General features: G+C 35.0%; 2 protein-coding genes across 2 annotated transcripts; both read left to right on the top strand.

Annotated features, from left to right (window-relative positions):
* The first annotated feature begins 11,060 nt into the window (after positions 1–11,060).
* Positions 11,061–11,565, top strand: LOC131645020 (uncharacterized). The gene is made up of 2 exons (XM_058915678.1): positions 11,061–11,075; positions 11,173–11,565. Exon 2 carries the CDS (start codon positions 11,176–11,178, stop codon positions 11,485–11,487), a length of 312 nt encoding a protein of 103 aa, XP_058771661.1. The 5' UTR covers positions 11,061–11,075; positions 11,173–11,175; the 3' UTR covers positions 11,488–11,565.
* Positions 11,566–12,201: 636 nt separating this feature from the next.
* Positions 12,202–14,297, top strand: LOC131597489 (uncharacterized). Its single transcript, XM_058870186.1, has 5 exons — positions 12,202–12,930; positions 13,000–13,022; positions 13,142–13,168; positions 13,395–13,692; positions 13,800–14,297. Exons 1-5 carry the CDS (start codon positions 12,202–12,204, stop codon positions 14,295–14,297), a joined length of 1,575 nt encoding a protein of 524 aa, XP_058726169.1.
* The last annotated feature ends 2,760 nt before the right edge of the window (positions 14,298–17,057 follow it).

The following is a 17,057-nucleotide window of genomic DNA, read 5'->3' as shown; positions in this document are numbered from 1 at the left end:
CTGCATTGAATGTTGTTTGTTTCAAAATGTTAATTTTAATGAAATGAGCATTACATATTTGAATCAATCCATTTACATCCATTGTGTGTTTCTTTATGCTTTATCTTTCAAAAAAAACAAAAATATATCTCTTGTTCTTTTTCTTTATGCAAAGATTGGAGGGAGGATGATGAAAACAAAATACCCAATTTTTTTGAATTGTATGCTTTCAAATAAAACCCTGCTGATGATGTAAAGGCATTGTTTCAATCCCCAAACACTGGAGAAATAAGGAAGTTAATCCCTTGTCAACCCCTTTGAGCCTTCGAAGTTGGAGTTTCTTTTTAAACGAAAAAACCCGTAATTTTGACATGGGGCAGGGTAGTTCTCAGTTAATTTGTTTATGCATTCAATTTCAAAAAATCATTAAGTACACCTTACAATAAGGGTTTCAATCAAAAGTGACCAAGATGGTTATCATTAATCATTATCAAGGCAGTTACTATCTTACCAAATACAAAAAAATATTTCAAAAAAACAAAAAAGCCCGCTAAGTCAAAACCTATGAAGGAGACTTAGGCAAAACTGGGGCATCCCGCTAGCTGTAATTTCAAAAGAAACAGTTCAGGCAAAAGTTAGGGATATAAAGCGAAAAAGAGAAGTCAATAAAGTCCTTGAACAACAATAAAACGTTGTGACTATCAAAAGGAAGAAGTGACTGCCATCTCAAAGATTCCCTTGGTCTTTAAACCATCATCATTATCATAGGTGCAAGTCCAAAAGCCTTTTGGAACCTGAATGCATAATTTGAGTTAACTGAGCGTAGGATTGAAGTTCATCACGAAGAATGGGGTGGGTACAAATGTTTTTGAGCCTATATCCTTTGTTTCTGAAACCGTGAACCAAGCCACGTTACAACCTTCAAAAGACCTAATTGAAGCAAGGTTTATTTTGAAAGCATACTACAACAAGGTTGCGTTAACCTGACTCCTGAATATCTTTGCAAATTGTTTGTTTTACCGTACCTTTTGCTTTATCCATCACTTCGAATGTCTAGACCATTGTGTTTGGACCTTTGATTCATTTTCTTTATATCATCCAATAAATGATTTTGATTTCAAAATATGCTTTGAGCGTTGCATTAAAATTACCATTTTTGAATGAACATTTTATTTGCAAGTACTCATCTTTTGGGAAATTCAAACAGTCAAGAGACTTGATCAGTGATCCTATCAGGGGGCACGTCACTTCAAGATTGTATTTTTCAAGACTTATATTGGGGGCAAGTCTTCCCAACATTCATTTCAAGAACTGAAGCAACAATCAGTCAGTCAGGGGCATTCTTCTTCAGCAATCCCCAAGCAATTTATCAGTCCTTCTCAAAAGGATCATTAGTGTGACATAACAGATTTGACAATGTTCTTGTGTTGAGGAATCAGAATTTCGATCTACCCTCACAAAAGAGTCTACCTCAGTTGTCATAACCGATTGCATTACATTACATTCACATCTCATGCATAGAACAATTCAATATCATGCATAGAAACAAAATTCATACTCATTTGCATTCTTTCAAGGTCTCGTTGTTATCAAACATCTTACCTTGAGATCTAGGTCCAACTCACTTGGCATTTACCAAAGCGATTTCGTCTTACATTCATCAGTACATTAGCTGATAATGTCAACTCTTTGTCATATTCATCAGTACATTGGCTGATGTCATTCACCACTTGTTGTTATCATTAGTACATTAACTGATAATATGCACTTTCGTTTCCCGTCATTAGTACATTAGCTGATGCAGGACTTTCATCAGTACATTAGCTGATATCAGATGTCTCCTATTTTCTCTCGTCAGTACATTAGCCGATGATTGATCATGGTTGCTTCCTCCTTATCAGTACACTAGCTGGTATAGGACTTCTCTTCGTCAGTACATTAACTGACGTGAGCCTCTTTCTTCTTTCCTTATCAGTACATTAACTGGTATAGGATTTCCTTTCGTCGGTACATTAGCTGATGACAATTCCCTCTTGTTTCCCTCATCAGTACATTAACTGATGCAGGTCGATTTGTTTCGCATCTTCAGTACATTAACTGATGATATAATCGTTTTTCCTTCTTTAGTACATCAACTAAACTCGTGTATCCTTTTCATCTTTTATCAGTACATTAGTTGATAAGAGATCTCATTTCCATCTTTAGTACATTAGCTAAAGTCGATGGTCTTCTTTGCCTTTACCAGTACATTAGCTGATATGGGTCGTTGTTTTCATCCAAAGCCAATAATTGGATGTCACAATCCATATTAAGGTGTTTTTCTCCGTCTAATGCCACCCTTAGACGTTCCTACTATCTTTTTACCCATATTTTTTATCTCTCATTTCCAAGTTTCTCCATCAACAGTTTGTCACTCGTGGCACTAGTTCCCCACAGAGTTCAACATATGTCTCATATCATATTGCATTCAAAATAACAAAAGAAGAGTCCATGCATTGCATTCCATTTGCATATGAAAGACAAAAATTGTGTACTTTGTATTTAAGTCTCTTCATATCTTCAATAGAAGAAACTTAAATAGGGGCATCTGTCGCACCCCAATTTTTGACCTACAATATTTCATTCATTTTGTCAAATCACATTCATGTCTCATGCGCATTCATCATTCATTCATCGCATCGTTGCATATCGACTTTCATCAAAGTCAACAAAAACAACTTATATTTCACATATTTTTAGTCAAGTTACTTTGTTATCGAACTTTTTTTTACTTTTTACTTTCCATAGATTTTAGTTTTTTACCATCATCATTTTAAATACAAATTAGTTTTAGACTTAGTTTGATTAATTTTCATTTTTTAATATTACTTTATTTATTTATTTTATATTTTATTATTATTATTATTAAGTTCCCTTTTAAAAAAAAAAGTAGTATATTAAACAAAATAAAGGTCCTTTTTATTAAATTGAGGCCCATGTACACTTTTGTTTTTAAGCCCATTACACAAAAAATTTAGTACAGAAAATTAAAAAAGGGTCAAACAAATTTTTGTCTTCTTTCTTCCTCTCTCCCAAGCCTCTGCAATCTCTATGCTACCCTGCATTGCTGCCAACCCTGCTCATGGCCAAAAAACAACTGCTACCTGTTGCCATAACAGTCCAAACATGCTGCCAAAACCTGTACAGATAAACCAAAATTTGCATAGAAATGGATCATACAAAAACCTGCAAAACAAAAACAACAAGATCAGTTCACCAATTTGTTCAAAAACCTCTCCAATTTCCCCCCAATTTTCATCTCAAACTCTCATCCAAACCCTAATTTCATCCTATATAAAGACCTCTCAACACTCATGAAAAGGGGGCGGCGGTCACACGAAAAGAAAACATTCGAAACTGTGCTCAAACTCTCCCTCAAAACCTCTGTTTCATAAACCTTCAGCGACAATACTTCATTTCAGAAAACAACACCATACACAACCATATAATCATAACTTCATAACCTCCAAACTTCACAAATATCATTTCAAATCCTTCATCCAAAACCAATCCGTTGGCATCAGTGAATTGTAACTCACAGCATAGCTTCATCACCATCACAATAAACCAAAACATCATCTATTCGCTCTTCATCAAACTCATCATCTCTGATTCGCAAAAACACAGACACCTCACAATACTGACACAGAGCCACGACAACCAAATACAACTCACGCCCAGAAATTGCAGAGAAGAAGAAGATTGCATAAGCACAAAATCATAAACGCAAGGAAGAACGATTTACCGGAAAAGAAACTTCACCACGGTTTGCATCTTTTGAGCCTGTTATACTTCTGTTAATATTCATGCGTGATGTATTGCTAAATGATTGCATCGATTTCTCTTCCTGTTAATATTGAATTGCCATTGACCTATTTTCTTGCTCAATCGTCGCCATGGATATGTAACTATTGTTGTTGTTGTTTAGATTTCAATTTGATTTGAGCGTTTGATTTGAATTGAGACCGAAAGAGAACGTGAGGGAGAGGAGAGAGCGATCCGAGCAGAGAGAGTCGAAATCGTGAAAGTTGTTATGTTGTTGTCCATTGCCGATTTGTTTGAAAGAGGTATCGCGAGAGATCGAGAAAGGTGAGGAGTTTCGTTTTGTTTTTGTGTCCGTTCACTGAATAGCAGAAGCAGATACACGTGAGAGAGATGAAGAGAGGATGGGCGATTCTTTTGATAGTTGATTAGGGTTTCTGTTTGTTATTTCAATTGAGCCTCAGCCCATTTTCTTTTCTATACACCCTGACTTGCGCGTGAACACCCCCTTAGTATTGTTTGTGTTTTGTTGTTGGGCTTTGGTAAGTGTTAGAGGTCCAAGTCCGAGTTTCCTGTTCACCACTCTCATTTCAGCGAGCCACCCCCCTACTGGGTTCATATTTCTTTGGGCCAGATTGCTTATTGGGCCAGCATTTCATAGTGTTTGTTAATTAACTTTTAATTGATTTTCTTATAGTTTTTGTCTTGTCCTTTATTTATAATATTTCTATTTTCTTTAATATTTGTTTGATTTCCAATTTATGAAAACACAAAAATATGTTTTAATTAGACTTTTTATTTCTCTTTTATTGTTAAAAATACCAAAAACATTATATTCATTCCATTCAAATTCAATAAACCTTGGTCCAATGCCAAGTTGATTTAAATACTTCTCGATCCAACGTCGAGTTTCTTCTTTCAAAGATTCTTTAAACCATACCGAAAAATCGAGTGACAAGGGGTGTACACCTCTTGAATACCTCGATTCTTTTGGATTAACACCTCCTTTTTTTTAAAACATTTCGTTAATTAAATCAAAGTGATCAAGTGACAAGGGGTGAACACCCCTTGAATACCTTCGATCCTTTGAATCAAACAATAAAAAGCTTCTTTAATCAAACCAAAAGGTTAAGTGACAAGGGGTGCACACCTCTTGAATACCTTGATCTTTTGAATTAAAAAACCTTAATCAAACCGAAAGATCCTGTGACAAGGGGTGAACACCTCTTGAATACCTTGATCTTTTGAATCTAAAACACATTAATCAAACCGAAAGATCCTGTGACAAGGGGTGAACACCTCTTGAATACCTTGATCTTTTGAATCTAAAACACATTAATCAAACCGAAAGATCCTGTGACAAGGGGTGAACACCTCTTGAATACCTTGATCTTTTGAATCTAAAACACATTGATCAAACCGAAAGATCCTGTGACAAGGGGTGAACACCTCTTGAATACCTTGATCTTTTGAATCAAAACTCTTTAATCAAACCAAGAGGTTAAGTGACAAGGGGTGGACACCTCTTGAATACCTTGATCTTTTGAATTAAAATACATTAACTAACAAGGACAATAAGTGACAATGGGGCTCGCTCCTGTTCAATACCTTGGGTAAAGACGCGCTAGGTGAACACCTATGCTCAATCCTTTGCTAAATGTCCCTTTAAAACACAAATTCAATTTTATTCAACCCTTTTGCCTTATGGCTTTTAAAACTCTTTTCATAACGAGACACTTATCCAATTTTCAATACGAACATACTTCCACATGTGAAGATCGAATATCTTCCACTCGAATGCGATGATGGCCATAATCATGTCTTATCTTGATTTAGTCATCCATTCTTGTAGTGATATCATATCCATGTGCGCATAGTATTTCCATTTGAAAGCGATCGAGTACCTCTCGCTAAAATCAACCAACAAACATTTCGTGGTTCTTAGCCCGAACTACGATTGCTCTGACTTTCCCATTGCACTAGGGAATACGTAGGCACAAGATACAAACGTCTTGGCGCGCATAATAATAAAAAAAACATTTCTTTTTCCTCATAACAATAAAAACGCTAAAAAACATTTCTTTTATCTTTTCTCGATTAATAAGCTAAAGAACACAAACATTACGCTAACACTCAAACACTAAACTAACTAAATGGGTCCCATCGAGTACGATGGAGGTGAGGGGTGCTAATACCTTCCCCTTGCTTAACCGACTCCCGAACCCTAATTTGGTTGCGATGACCATCTTATCCATTTCCTTTTTATTATGTGGGTTTTATCGATATTTTCCCTTTCCTTCTTGGAATAAATAAAGTTCGGTGGCGACTCTGTTGTACTTCGAGCGCGTGCAAACGCGTCGAGTCACATTTTTACCGCTACATTTTGAAAGTAGTAAAAAGTGATTGTTCCACAGAGAAGCGTTCGAATTACTAAATTCTCCTTTTACTTCTTAGTAACCAGTTCAAAAAATATAGAATAATTTATTCATGAGATACATCTTCTCCTCTTTCATTGTAAAAAGTTTGAACTTTAACTTGCCATCTACTTGAAAAGTAAAAATGCTCCAACTCAATGAGCTGGAAGAGCATAGATTGTCCTCATATGAAAATGCCGAGTTATAAAAGGAAAAAACCAAAACATGGCATGACAGAATGTCATAAAAAGGAATTAGTAGAAGGCCAACAAGTTCTCTTGTTTAACTCAAGATTAAAACTATTCCTAAGCAAACTGAAGTCAAGATGGTCAAGCCCTTCAAACTTTTGAAAATTTATCCACATGGGGTTGTATACCTTTTTAGTGAAAAAATGAAGAATGAGTTTAAAGTTAATGGTCAAAGAGTGAAAAATTATTTTGCTGATCCCTTAAACAACACAAGGATCACCATGAATTTGAATGATTAATAGCTCTTATTTTAAATCGGGCTATAAAACTCTAAAATAGGGCTATGGGGAGGCAATCCAGCTTAATAAATTTGTGCTTTTAATTTAATTAGTTAAAATGATGAAGTTGGAAACTGGTGGAATTCTGACACCTTTTAAAGTTGTGTGTCATGACAATAACATGTCATAGAAATGGAAAGTGGGAGGTTGAAAGAAGATGAAAAGTTTTGGAGCAAGAGAAAGATGGGGTACAAATTGAAACCAACAAGAAAAAGCAACAGGCTTCAGGCCTGGCTGGTAATTCCAACCAATCATTCTACTTTCTGCAAAAATATTCTCTTATGTTTTTTAATGTGTCGGAACTCATCAGACTGACAGTGAGGACATTGTCCTTACTTTAAGTTTAGGTGTGAAGGAACCTATATTTAGTTTTATTTTCCAATATATATATATATATATATATATATATATATATATATATATATGTATATATATAATTAAAAATTAAAAAAGGAAATAAGAAGAAAATTACTTAACTTCATCTCAAAAATAGTTGAATTTCTAAGAACATATTAGACTTCTAATTGGACTTCCAACAATATTGGAAACAAGGTCTTGATAATAATCAATGCACCTACTTGTGACTTTTTTATAAACCCTATTGCGCCTGAAGAAGTCACAAAAGTAGTTAGCCTTTTCAGAAGTTTGAATTGTTCTAAATTATGGAATAAGATCCATTGTAGGATTTAGTTCATGGGAACACTAATAAATAAGGCTAGCACAAGGACCTACTGCATTTACAAAGACATGCTAATTTCCCGGGTGATTATTAATATAAATTCAATGTAAATTTTTTAAAATAATAAACATACAATTAGGATGTCACATTTTCAAACATATAAACTTGCTCAATTATTTATAGATACATAACACAGCTTACGGGCGAACAAAAACAATTTCATAATTCTCAACTTCGATCTTTATTACGCAACGAAAAAAGAATCACACATGTTTTCAAAATAATTTGCATCCAATAAAAAAACAACATTTACTCCAATATCCAGGAGTTCATAAGACTCCAAATCAATCATCAAAACAACAAAAATAATTAGGCATTCATCCCCCTTAGTGTTACGTATCAAAGCAATGACGCTAACTCGAAAAGAAATGAAGAGCAACCTCTTCCAAACTCTGCAGCCTCGAAACAACTCCTGACCACCTGAACGATGTAGTATAAAGCATCATTCCAACAGAAGGGTGAGATATCATAACAATATAAAAGAATGTATAATAATAAGTATATAGCAATATAATCATGCATATTCATACATTCTAAATCTCACGCATTCACACCATTTACAACAATTATCATTAATTCATACACCAATCACACAACTTATCTATCAATGTAAACAATAATGCAATGCAATGAGACCGACTCACAGACTCAATGCATGTGGTACCAATATCACTCATGAATCCACGCTATCTAGAACCAAAGCCACCAATCGCGAAAAATTTGGTTCACATTTCTCCTGATCCACGCTATCTTGGATCAGAGCCAACCAATATCGTGAATAATATGATTCACATCACTCTCTGATCCATGCCATCTAGAATCAGGTCCAATAACTGGACTAAAGTCCACAACACGACATGCATGCGACACAAACATGTAACAAACACAACACATTGATATCTACATCCATCAATGTAACACGCCAATACAGGCAACCTATTGTCCATACACTCAACATACAATTTTATACAACTCAACAAAAGCATACAACATCATCACACATAGCAACATACACACATCTAGGCATAACAAACAAAATCTCGCAGGGAAAAGTGTCAGTTCCCAATAAATAATCACCCACTTTGTCCGAAATTATTTTTGTAGGATAAAAAATATTTTTAGCTTCCCGTGAGTTCAAATGGTGCGTCAAACGGATACCCGAGTAAAAAGTTATAGATTTTTGAAGTTATACGAAAATGTAAACACCAAAATCATACTTCAACATACACTGACACCACAAAAACTCATTACACACCAATTAAATTTAGTTCCAGAAACTTGAAACAATTTTTATAAGAAAGTACAGGGTATTAAATTTCCACATGTTCAAACGACGCGTCAAACAGACACCCGAAACGCAAGTAATGAATTTTTTAAGTTTAAGAAAATTCAGTTCAACACAGTGGTAACCAGTTACCTCAAACTGGTAACCGGTTACATCCCTGTAACCCAAAAATACTGCGCTTCTATCTTGTGTGGTAATTGGTTACCTTAGACTAGTAACTGGTTATATCATCTTAGAATTGCCTTTTTACGCTATTTTAAAACATGCTAACAGGTTACCTCAAATTGGTAACCGGTTACACCTGAACCAGTCTAAAAAATTTGCCTTTTTCTGCATACGAAAATCTTCTTACTTCAACCCCAAAGCCCCAAATTGCAACCAAAAATCATATTTTAAAATACCAACAATTACACACATATATTATACGATATTTCTACACAATTTACACAAACAAATGCATCAATTCAACCACAAATATGTCAAGAATTTATCATTTAGGTTCATACATTCACAAAGAAATTCATGAACAAAATGATACAACCATGACAATCAAACCCCCACATACCTAGAATTATACAATCCCTTAGAAAGTTGGAACTCCACCCTAACCTTAGATTGATGGTTCCTAAGCTTGAGCTTTTCTCCTCTTCTTCCATGGAAATCTCCCTTTCTAAATCATGCTCAGAGGGATCATAAGTGTCGGCATCTTCTGCCTCATTTAAGTCTATATCCAACAATGGCACATGTGTCGGAGTAATGTGAGGGAGCTCATCTACGGGAAAGATGTCACGAGTGAACATCGAGGGTAGTCCTAATGACATATCTAAGTCTAGGGAGGTATGGATATATCTCAAAATTACAAATCCTCTCCCACGGTTAGGGCGTATGGGGGTCAACAATCCAAAACGGCCAATCACTCCTAAAAGGAAGTAAGAGATGATCAAAGAGGCTGGGATTTAGAAGGTAATATCTTTGCGGGATAAAGGGGTCTTCAGATCCATGCCCTTGATAACAGTAGTCTCCAGTATGTTCCTGGTGAACGTGAGTTGTCCCAGGGTCGGGTCGAACCCCCAGGACGCGTCAGTCCACTCATCAGGGAAACTGAAGTTTGTCGTCTTCGACGGTGGAGTCTCCTCATGTCCCAGAAGCGTCATGATCTATTGACATATTCTCACACATCCACTAAAAGGGTCATCATGAAAAATAAATGTTGTTCTAATATATTATTATTTAACAAAATCACATGGAAAAATTTTAACTCATAATAATTATTTTAATTTTATTTCAAAAATTTATCACAGTATACACATCTTAAATCATCTCACATACTAGTGTTTCCTGTTTTTGAATAAATTATTTTATTTCAAAAAAATTCAAAGACTAACACTTTAAATTTATTCTAAATCAAACGTACTATTTATTTAAAATAAAATAAAACTAAAATGCATACTTTTTATACATTACAATAAATTTATGTAATGTAATCTATATATATATATATATATATATATATATATATATATATATATATATATATATATATATATATATATATATATATATATATTGAGAACGAATAAGTTATATAAGAATGTGAGAATAAATAAGAATCGTCAGATTGAAAAAAGAATAGTTGAAATTAAATTTTGATCTTCACTAAATCAAGAGGAAAGAGAAATTATTAATCAAATTTTAATCTAAAGTGACAACACTAAAGTCCAAGATTCACAAGCCAAGTTATTGTGCGTAAAGACATTGGAATCTATATTGTTCACACGTGATTTGGTTAGAAAGTTGACAAAATATGCCCATGAATATATATTTCAATGGATGGTGATTATCCTAACACAAAAGTTTAAACCTTCCAAAGTGTAGCAATAAAATAACCCACTAAAACTCCCTCTATCTCTTCCTAACAAAAGTTTTCCATAGCAATGTCGAGGACTGGGCTTCTAGTTCACAGTGAGGTGTTATATATTTTTGGCTTAATTACTCTTTTAGTCCCGTAACTTAATTTATTGTTTCAGTTTAGTCCCACAAATTTAAAACGTTTCATTAGCCTCCTTCAAACAGTCTCCGTTAGTCAGTTAAATCCATTCTGTCAACAAACGTTAAAAAAAGATTATGTGGCATTTAGTAATATGATGTGTCAATTATGCATATACTGATGTGTCACAAATAGTAACCTCACTTCCTCAAGCTTTTCGTTTCAAGAACGTCATTTTGTCATTCTCCTCATTTCCATAGTTTGTCTCAGAAACCCTAGCAGATGCAAAGAAACCCTCAGGCTAAAGACGAAGATTGTTTCTAGTAACTCATTTGCAGGCTAAGGTACGTGGATATCCCTCTGCATTTCGTTTTCATAGTTGTCATTATTAGCTTGTTGTCTTCTCCGTAGTCTCACGTATTCCGTATTCGTTGTGATTAGGTCATGAGTGATCGGTTTGAGTGTGTTGTACATCATGGGGGTGTGTTTACTGAGTTTAATAGGTTAGGTTATGATGGGTTAGAGGAGATTTGGGGGGTTGACCCGGATTATTGGAGTTATTTCGAGGTTATGGATGGTATAAAAGAACTAGGTTACCCAAAAGTAGATAGTTTGTGGTATTACGTTGCAATGGATGATAATGAGTTAGTGATGTTGAAAGACGACACAGGAACAACTAGAATGAAAGTTATTGCATTGATTAATGGGAATGTGCATCTATATGTCATGCATCCAGTTGAAGCAGAAGCTGAATAATTAATGAGGATGTGGATGAATTGAATAATGCTTCTATAGTAGGAACTTTTGATGAGTTGGGGACCATTGAAGACTTGAATAATCTAGGTGACAATGTTGATGAAGGAGGGCCCACTGGTGTAGAAGAATCAGCAAACCAAGAAGATCCTTTTGGGGAATTTAATAAGGATGGGACTACTGGGAACTCAAATGAGAATGTTAACTTTGAGGGGGACATTGTGTCTATTGATGCTATAGTGGATATCACTTTAGATGGGACCACTGAGGCTGTTGAATTTGACCAAATAGCTGAGGGACTAGTTGGTAACCACAATGATATAGAAGGACTAAATAGTAACAAGGAATCTGAGGAGAAGGGCAAAGGTGCCAAGAAACCCAAGGTTGGAAGACCAAGAAAACAAAAGGTGGTGGAAGAGGAAGTTCAAGGTAATGGTTTATTTGATGATGATTGTGAAACTGAGGTTAATAAACAGAACTTTAGAGGTTTGAGTGATTCTGAGGAGTATGATACTGATGAGTTACCACTTGACTATGATAGTGAAGATGATGAGGTTATAAGAGATGATTTTCCAACTTTCAAACTTCCCAAAAAATGATTACAAATGGGAATTAGGGACTTATTTTGCTTCTAGTGAAGACTTTAAAGAAGGAATTAGAACTTATGCCATACACTCAGGTAGAAATATCCAATTTAAGAAAAATGATAGGAAGAGAATGAGAGTCATATGTAAGCAAGGATGTCCATGGGAGTCATATTGTGCAAGGTTAGCAAACAAAAAGACATGGCAGCTGAGAAAGATTGTTGACAATCACACATGTAGCAGAGACTATAAGGTTAGGTTTTTGAATTCCAAATGGTTGGGCAAAAAAATTACCAGCACTGTGAGAGAGAATCCTGACTTGAAGCTGAGGGATATCATGGAGAAAACAAAACAAAAATGGAATGTAGGGATCAATAAGACACTTGCATACAGAGCTAAGTCAATTGCAGTTGACATTGTAGATGGTTCTTTTAGGGATCAATATACAAGAATCCATGATTATGGACATGAGCTTTTAAGGTCCAACCCTGGTTCAATTGTGGTTATTAGTAGTCAACCTTGTCAACCAAGTCAAGGTGGAGAGGACAATACTGAGAATCTTGATAGGCCTTTGAATCCACACTTCCAAAGGATCTATATCTGCTTCAAAGCTTGCAAGGACAATTTCTTCAAGTGTAGATCTATTATAGGTTTGGATGGATGTTTTTTGAAAGGCTACTATGGGGGACAAATCCTTGCAGCAATTGGGAGGGATCCTAATGATCAAATGCTGCCCATAGCATATGCTGTAGTTGAGGGAGAAACCAAAGAATCTTGGAGCTATTTTTTGGAATTATTAACAACTGATTTGGGAGGTGTCAGAATATGCAAGACATACACATTTATAAGTGATCAACAGAAGGTTAGTACTAATACATTTATTCTGATATTGAGTTTGTTATATGCTTTAACCTATATGAGTTTGATACAGGGTTTGTTACCTGCACTTGAAGAGTTGTTATAAGGAGTTGATCAAAGGTTTTGTGTTAGGTAAACATATTTGATTGTGTATTTATTCTGGTTATGTTAGGTAAACATATTTGTGTATTTATTCTGATTGTGTATTTATTCAGGCTAGTTGATAAACATATTTGTGTTAGGTAAACATTTATTCTGATTGTGTATTTATTCTGATTGTGTACTAATATATTTGGTTGAGTAGGCACCTATATATTCTGATTGTGTAGTTATTCTGATTGTGTACTAATATATTTGGTTGAGTAGGCACCTATATATTCTGATTGTGTATCTTATTCTGGTTGTGTACTGATATATTCTGGTTGTGTATCTTATTCTGGTTGTGTACTAATATATCTGGTTGAGTAGGCACTTATATAGAAATTTCAAGAATAAGTTTCCTGGTGTCAAATTAAAGGAGTTGATGTGGAAGGCTGCTTATGCAAGTCATCCAAATGCTTGGGAGAAAATTATGAGACAGATTAAAGATGAGAATCCAGATGCCTTTAATCACATTTGGAAGATCCCACCTAGGTTTTGGAGTAAATCAATGTTTAAAAGTGGTCCAAAATGTGACACTTTGGTGAATAATATGTCTGAAGCATTTAACTCTGTCTTTGTAACTGCAAGAGCCAAGCCCATTGTGACTATGCTTGAAGATATTAGGGTGTATCTGATGATGAGACGGGAGTCTAACAGGAAAAGGATGAATGTTCATGTAGAATATGGATGCTGACTGGGCTACCATGCTGTCATGCATATGCATGTTTGAAGGATCAACGATTAGAAGTAGATGATTTTGTTCCTGATTATTACAAAAAGGAGTGCTATGAAGCATGCTATACTCCTGTGATATATCTGGCCAATGGAGCTACTCTTTGGACCAAGACAGATGCTGTTGACCTACAACCACCTCCTATAAAAAGACAACCTGGTAGACCCAAAAAGAAAAGGAACAAAGAGGCTGGGGAACAAGTAAGAAGTGCAACACAGCTTAAAAGGGCAAAGTTTGGTATCAAGTGTAGTAGGTGCAATAAGGATGGCCACAACAAGGCCACTTGCAAGTTGCCACCAACTGTGACTACTGTTCCATCAAGCCAACAAACTGAGACCACTGCTCCATCAAGCCAACAACCAACAACAAATGTTTCTTCTGCTGCACCAACAACTGTTTCTTCTGCTACACCAACTACAAACTCATCTCAACAACCACCCAAAAAGAAAAAGGGACTTCAAAAGGGTCCCAAAAAGCAAGTTGCAAGTCAGCCCTAAGTTTTAACTGCCACTTTTGTGCTGTGAATTAATGTCTCTTTTGTGTACTAGGTTTTAACTGTCTTTTTTTGTGCTGTGTTGACACTGGCTTATAATGCCACCTTTTGTGTACTATGGCTATGGCTTGTAAATGGCACATTTTGTGTACAATGACTATGGCTTATAAATGTCACCTTTTGTGTACAATGACTATGGCTTATAAATGCCACCTTCAATGTAACTTTCTTTTGCACAATTCTGTTGAAAATTGATACCAATTATGCATTTGACCTTGCTTCATACATTTATTAAAACTGCTCCTATCTTGCTAAAATTTTAGACATTCTTCACATATATATGTTGGTATTTTAATTGTAGGAAATCTATATATACATAAAACTGATACAACTCATAACACATAAAGTTATAGATGTCATAACACAATATTCTCTAAAACATAAAGCTGATACAACTATAAACAATATTCTCTATTTATAGATGTCATAAAACAATTCATAACACATAAAACTGATACAACACATAACACATAAACATTACACATAAAACTGAAACTGATACATTGTGTCTGTTGAAAACTGATACATTGTGTCTGTTGAAAACTGATACCAAACCAATTCATTACAATATTTCTCACAACACCAAAACATTACACATTAAGCTCATACAAGTTACCAACCTAAAAGAAAATCTAACCCCAAAACAACAATACACATTAGGCTCGTACACTAACCAATCTAAAAGAAAATTGTTACAAAAATAACATTACACATTAAGCTCATTATTCCAAGAATTATAGCCACTTTCAACCATCCCCTAGTGTTGTTGATCTCTTTCTTCAATTTCTGAATTTTCTTCTTTTGCCTCTGGATCTTCAAATCCCTTTCATCAATAATGTTGTCCTCGAACCATTTGAAGAAATTACAACCCTTATTCACATGGTTTCAGAAATTTCGGCACCCCCAAAACTTTTTCCCAAAATTCACACTGTTCATGTCGCCCATAGTACGCAGAACACATTCATCTTGGCAAAAACATTCCTTCCTCTTGTTTTTGCGAATGACGGACGTTGTATTAGAATCACAACTTGACATTGACATTAGAAACAAGTATGAAACAAGAAGAAGTTGAAAGAAGAAGAAGTTGAAAGAAGAAGATGAATACAGAAAGGAGAAGAAGATTGAGCTCTAAGAAGAAATACATATATTTGATCAAAGAAAACCCTAGATATAATAAAGATATATCGTGTGCTGACTCATGGAAACAGGTGGCATGCCACTGTGGCAATAACAGACGGTGTAAACCTGGACTCACAGAATGGGATCTAATTTGTTAACGGGGCAAATACTAAGGGACTTTAATGTTACTTTTTTTAATTGTGGGACTGTTTCGTAACTCAAAATTATCTTATGAGACTGAGGGACTAATTATGCCTATATTTTTTCAATTGCAAAATTATCCTTCCAAATTGAAAATTGACGATTCACACCGGATAAAAATAGGTTATGAATGGGATGTGTCACTGTTTTGCGAGTCAAATAATTTCAAAGCCATAGACAGAATTAGATTCAGATTGGATGTAACTGCTGCGAACAAAACATGTCACGTCTATAAGATAAATTTTCCGTAAGTCATATTTGCAATGTTAAAGTGTTGTAGTTTACTTGCATTGTAATTTTCTAATAAACAAAGTGTTATCCCATTGTAGTGATGTCAACAACTATATCATGCTATATTTAAGTGACGTTATAAATGCATACTAAGGGTATTTATACCAAATGTATTAGATTTTACATTTAAGGATACATGATGACTTTCATTACAACATTAAAATAGCAAGACATGTTTCCATGGGACAGCAAGTACGCTATGTTCTCACTGCATGGAAAATATTTCAACAGCAAAAAATATCCAACCAATTCTATCGCACAGTAAGTCAAAAATACCCAGCCAATGGCATAATAAGTCTAAAATATTCAACAGCTAAAAGCATGCATCCAACCCATGTATACAATTTAAAAGAAACATGGAACAATCAAGGGATGGTTCCAACGTTGTTGAAAACCTCCTTGTATACCATGTTCGTCGTAGTAGTTTTGGCATTGTTGTTTTTATCATGTACCAAAATTTTAATTCCCTTCTTGCTGGTAACTCTTGAAAGTGTGACATATATTTATCCATGAGTAAAATGTCCCGAGGAATGTGAATCCCCACCTAATTTAAGGACTGACCTTGTTATGTGTTAATCGTCATCGTGTAGGAGACAATGATTGAAAACTGTCTCTGGCTTAGCTTGAAAGGTCAGGGTGATTGAGAAGGGGACATATTCATCCTAAGAATATAGATGACGTTGCCATGTTTTTTTCCGCCCATAATATGGGCTTCAAGTACGTGTGTAGCCATCTTAGTCACAATTAGCCGTGTACCATTACACAAACCTTCTGACTAATTGATGTTCCTAATTAACATAATGGGTGTCCTGATCTTAAGCTTGATATGATGGTTAGGCAAATCAGGAGTTTTTAAAGAGCTTAGAAACTTTGGACTGAGGACATCAAGCATTTCCCTGTCATGTATCTCTGATTGATCAACAGAGTTACAACTAAAATAATCCCTCAACTCACCTAAGCCAAACAATGGGAGACATTAATTTAAAAAATTGCTTGAAAGCTTGATTAATTGTTGTTGGGAAGTATTAATACATGGCAACATGGCTAAAACATGGTCATTTATTTTGTCAATCATTTCAATGGTTGATGCCAA

Source organism: Vicia villosa, linkage group LG1, assembly GCF_029867415.1.
Source record: "Vicia villosa cultivar HV-30 ecotype Madison, WI linkage group LG1, Vvil1.0, whole genome shotgun sequence".
NCBI classification, from domain to species: Eukaryota; Viridiplantae; Streptophyta; class Magnoliopsida; order Fabales; family Fabaceae; genus Vicia; species Vicia villosa.
The sequence above is the reverse complement of the archived record's forward strand: the minus strand, read 5'-3'. Positions and strand labels throughout refer to the sequence as shown.

Excerpts from the sequence above, each read along its gene's own strand:
- LOC131645020 (XM_058915678.1), top strand. The coding sequence starts at position 11,176 with ATGAGTGATCGGTTTGAGTGTGTTGTACATCATGGGGGTGTGTTTACT.
- LOC131597489 (XM_058870186.1), top strand. The coding sequence starts at position 12,202 with ATGAGAGTCATATGTAAGCAAGGATGTCCATGGGAGTCATATTGTGCA. Across the intron at positions 12,931-12,999 it reads TTATAAGTGATCAACAGAAG|GGTTTGTTACCTGCACTTGA; the intron begins GTTAGTACTAAT and ends AGTTTGATACAG. Across the intron at positions 13,693-13,799 it reads CTATGCTTGAAGATATTAGG|GATCAACGATTAGAAGTAGA; the intron begins GTGTATCTGATG and ends GCATGTTTGAAG.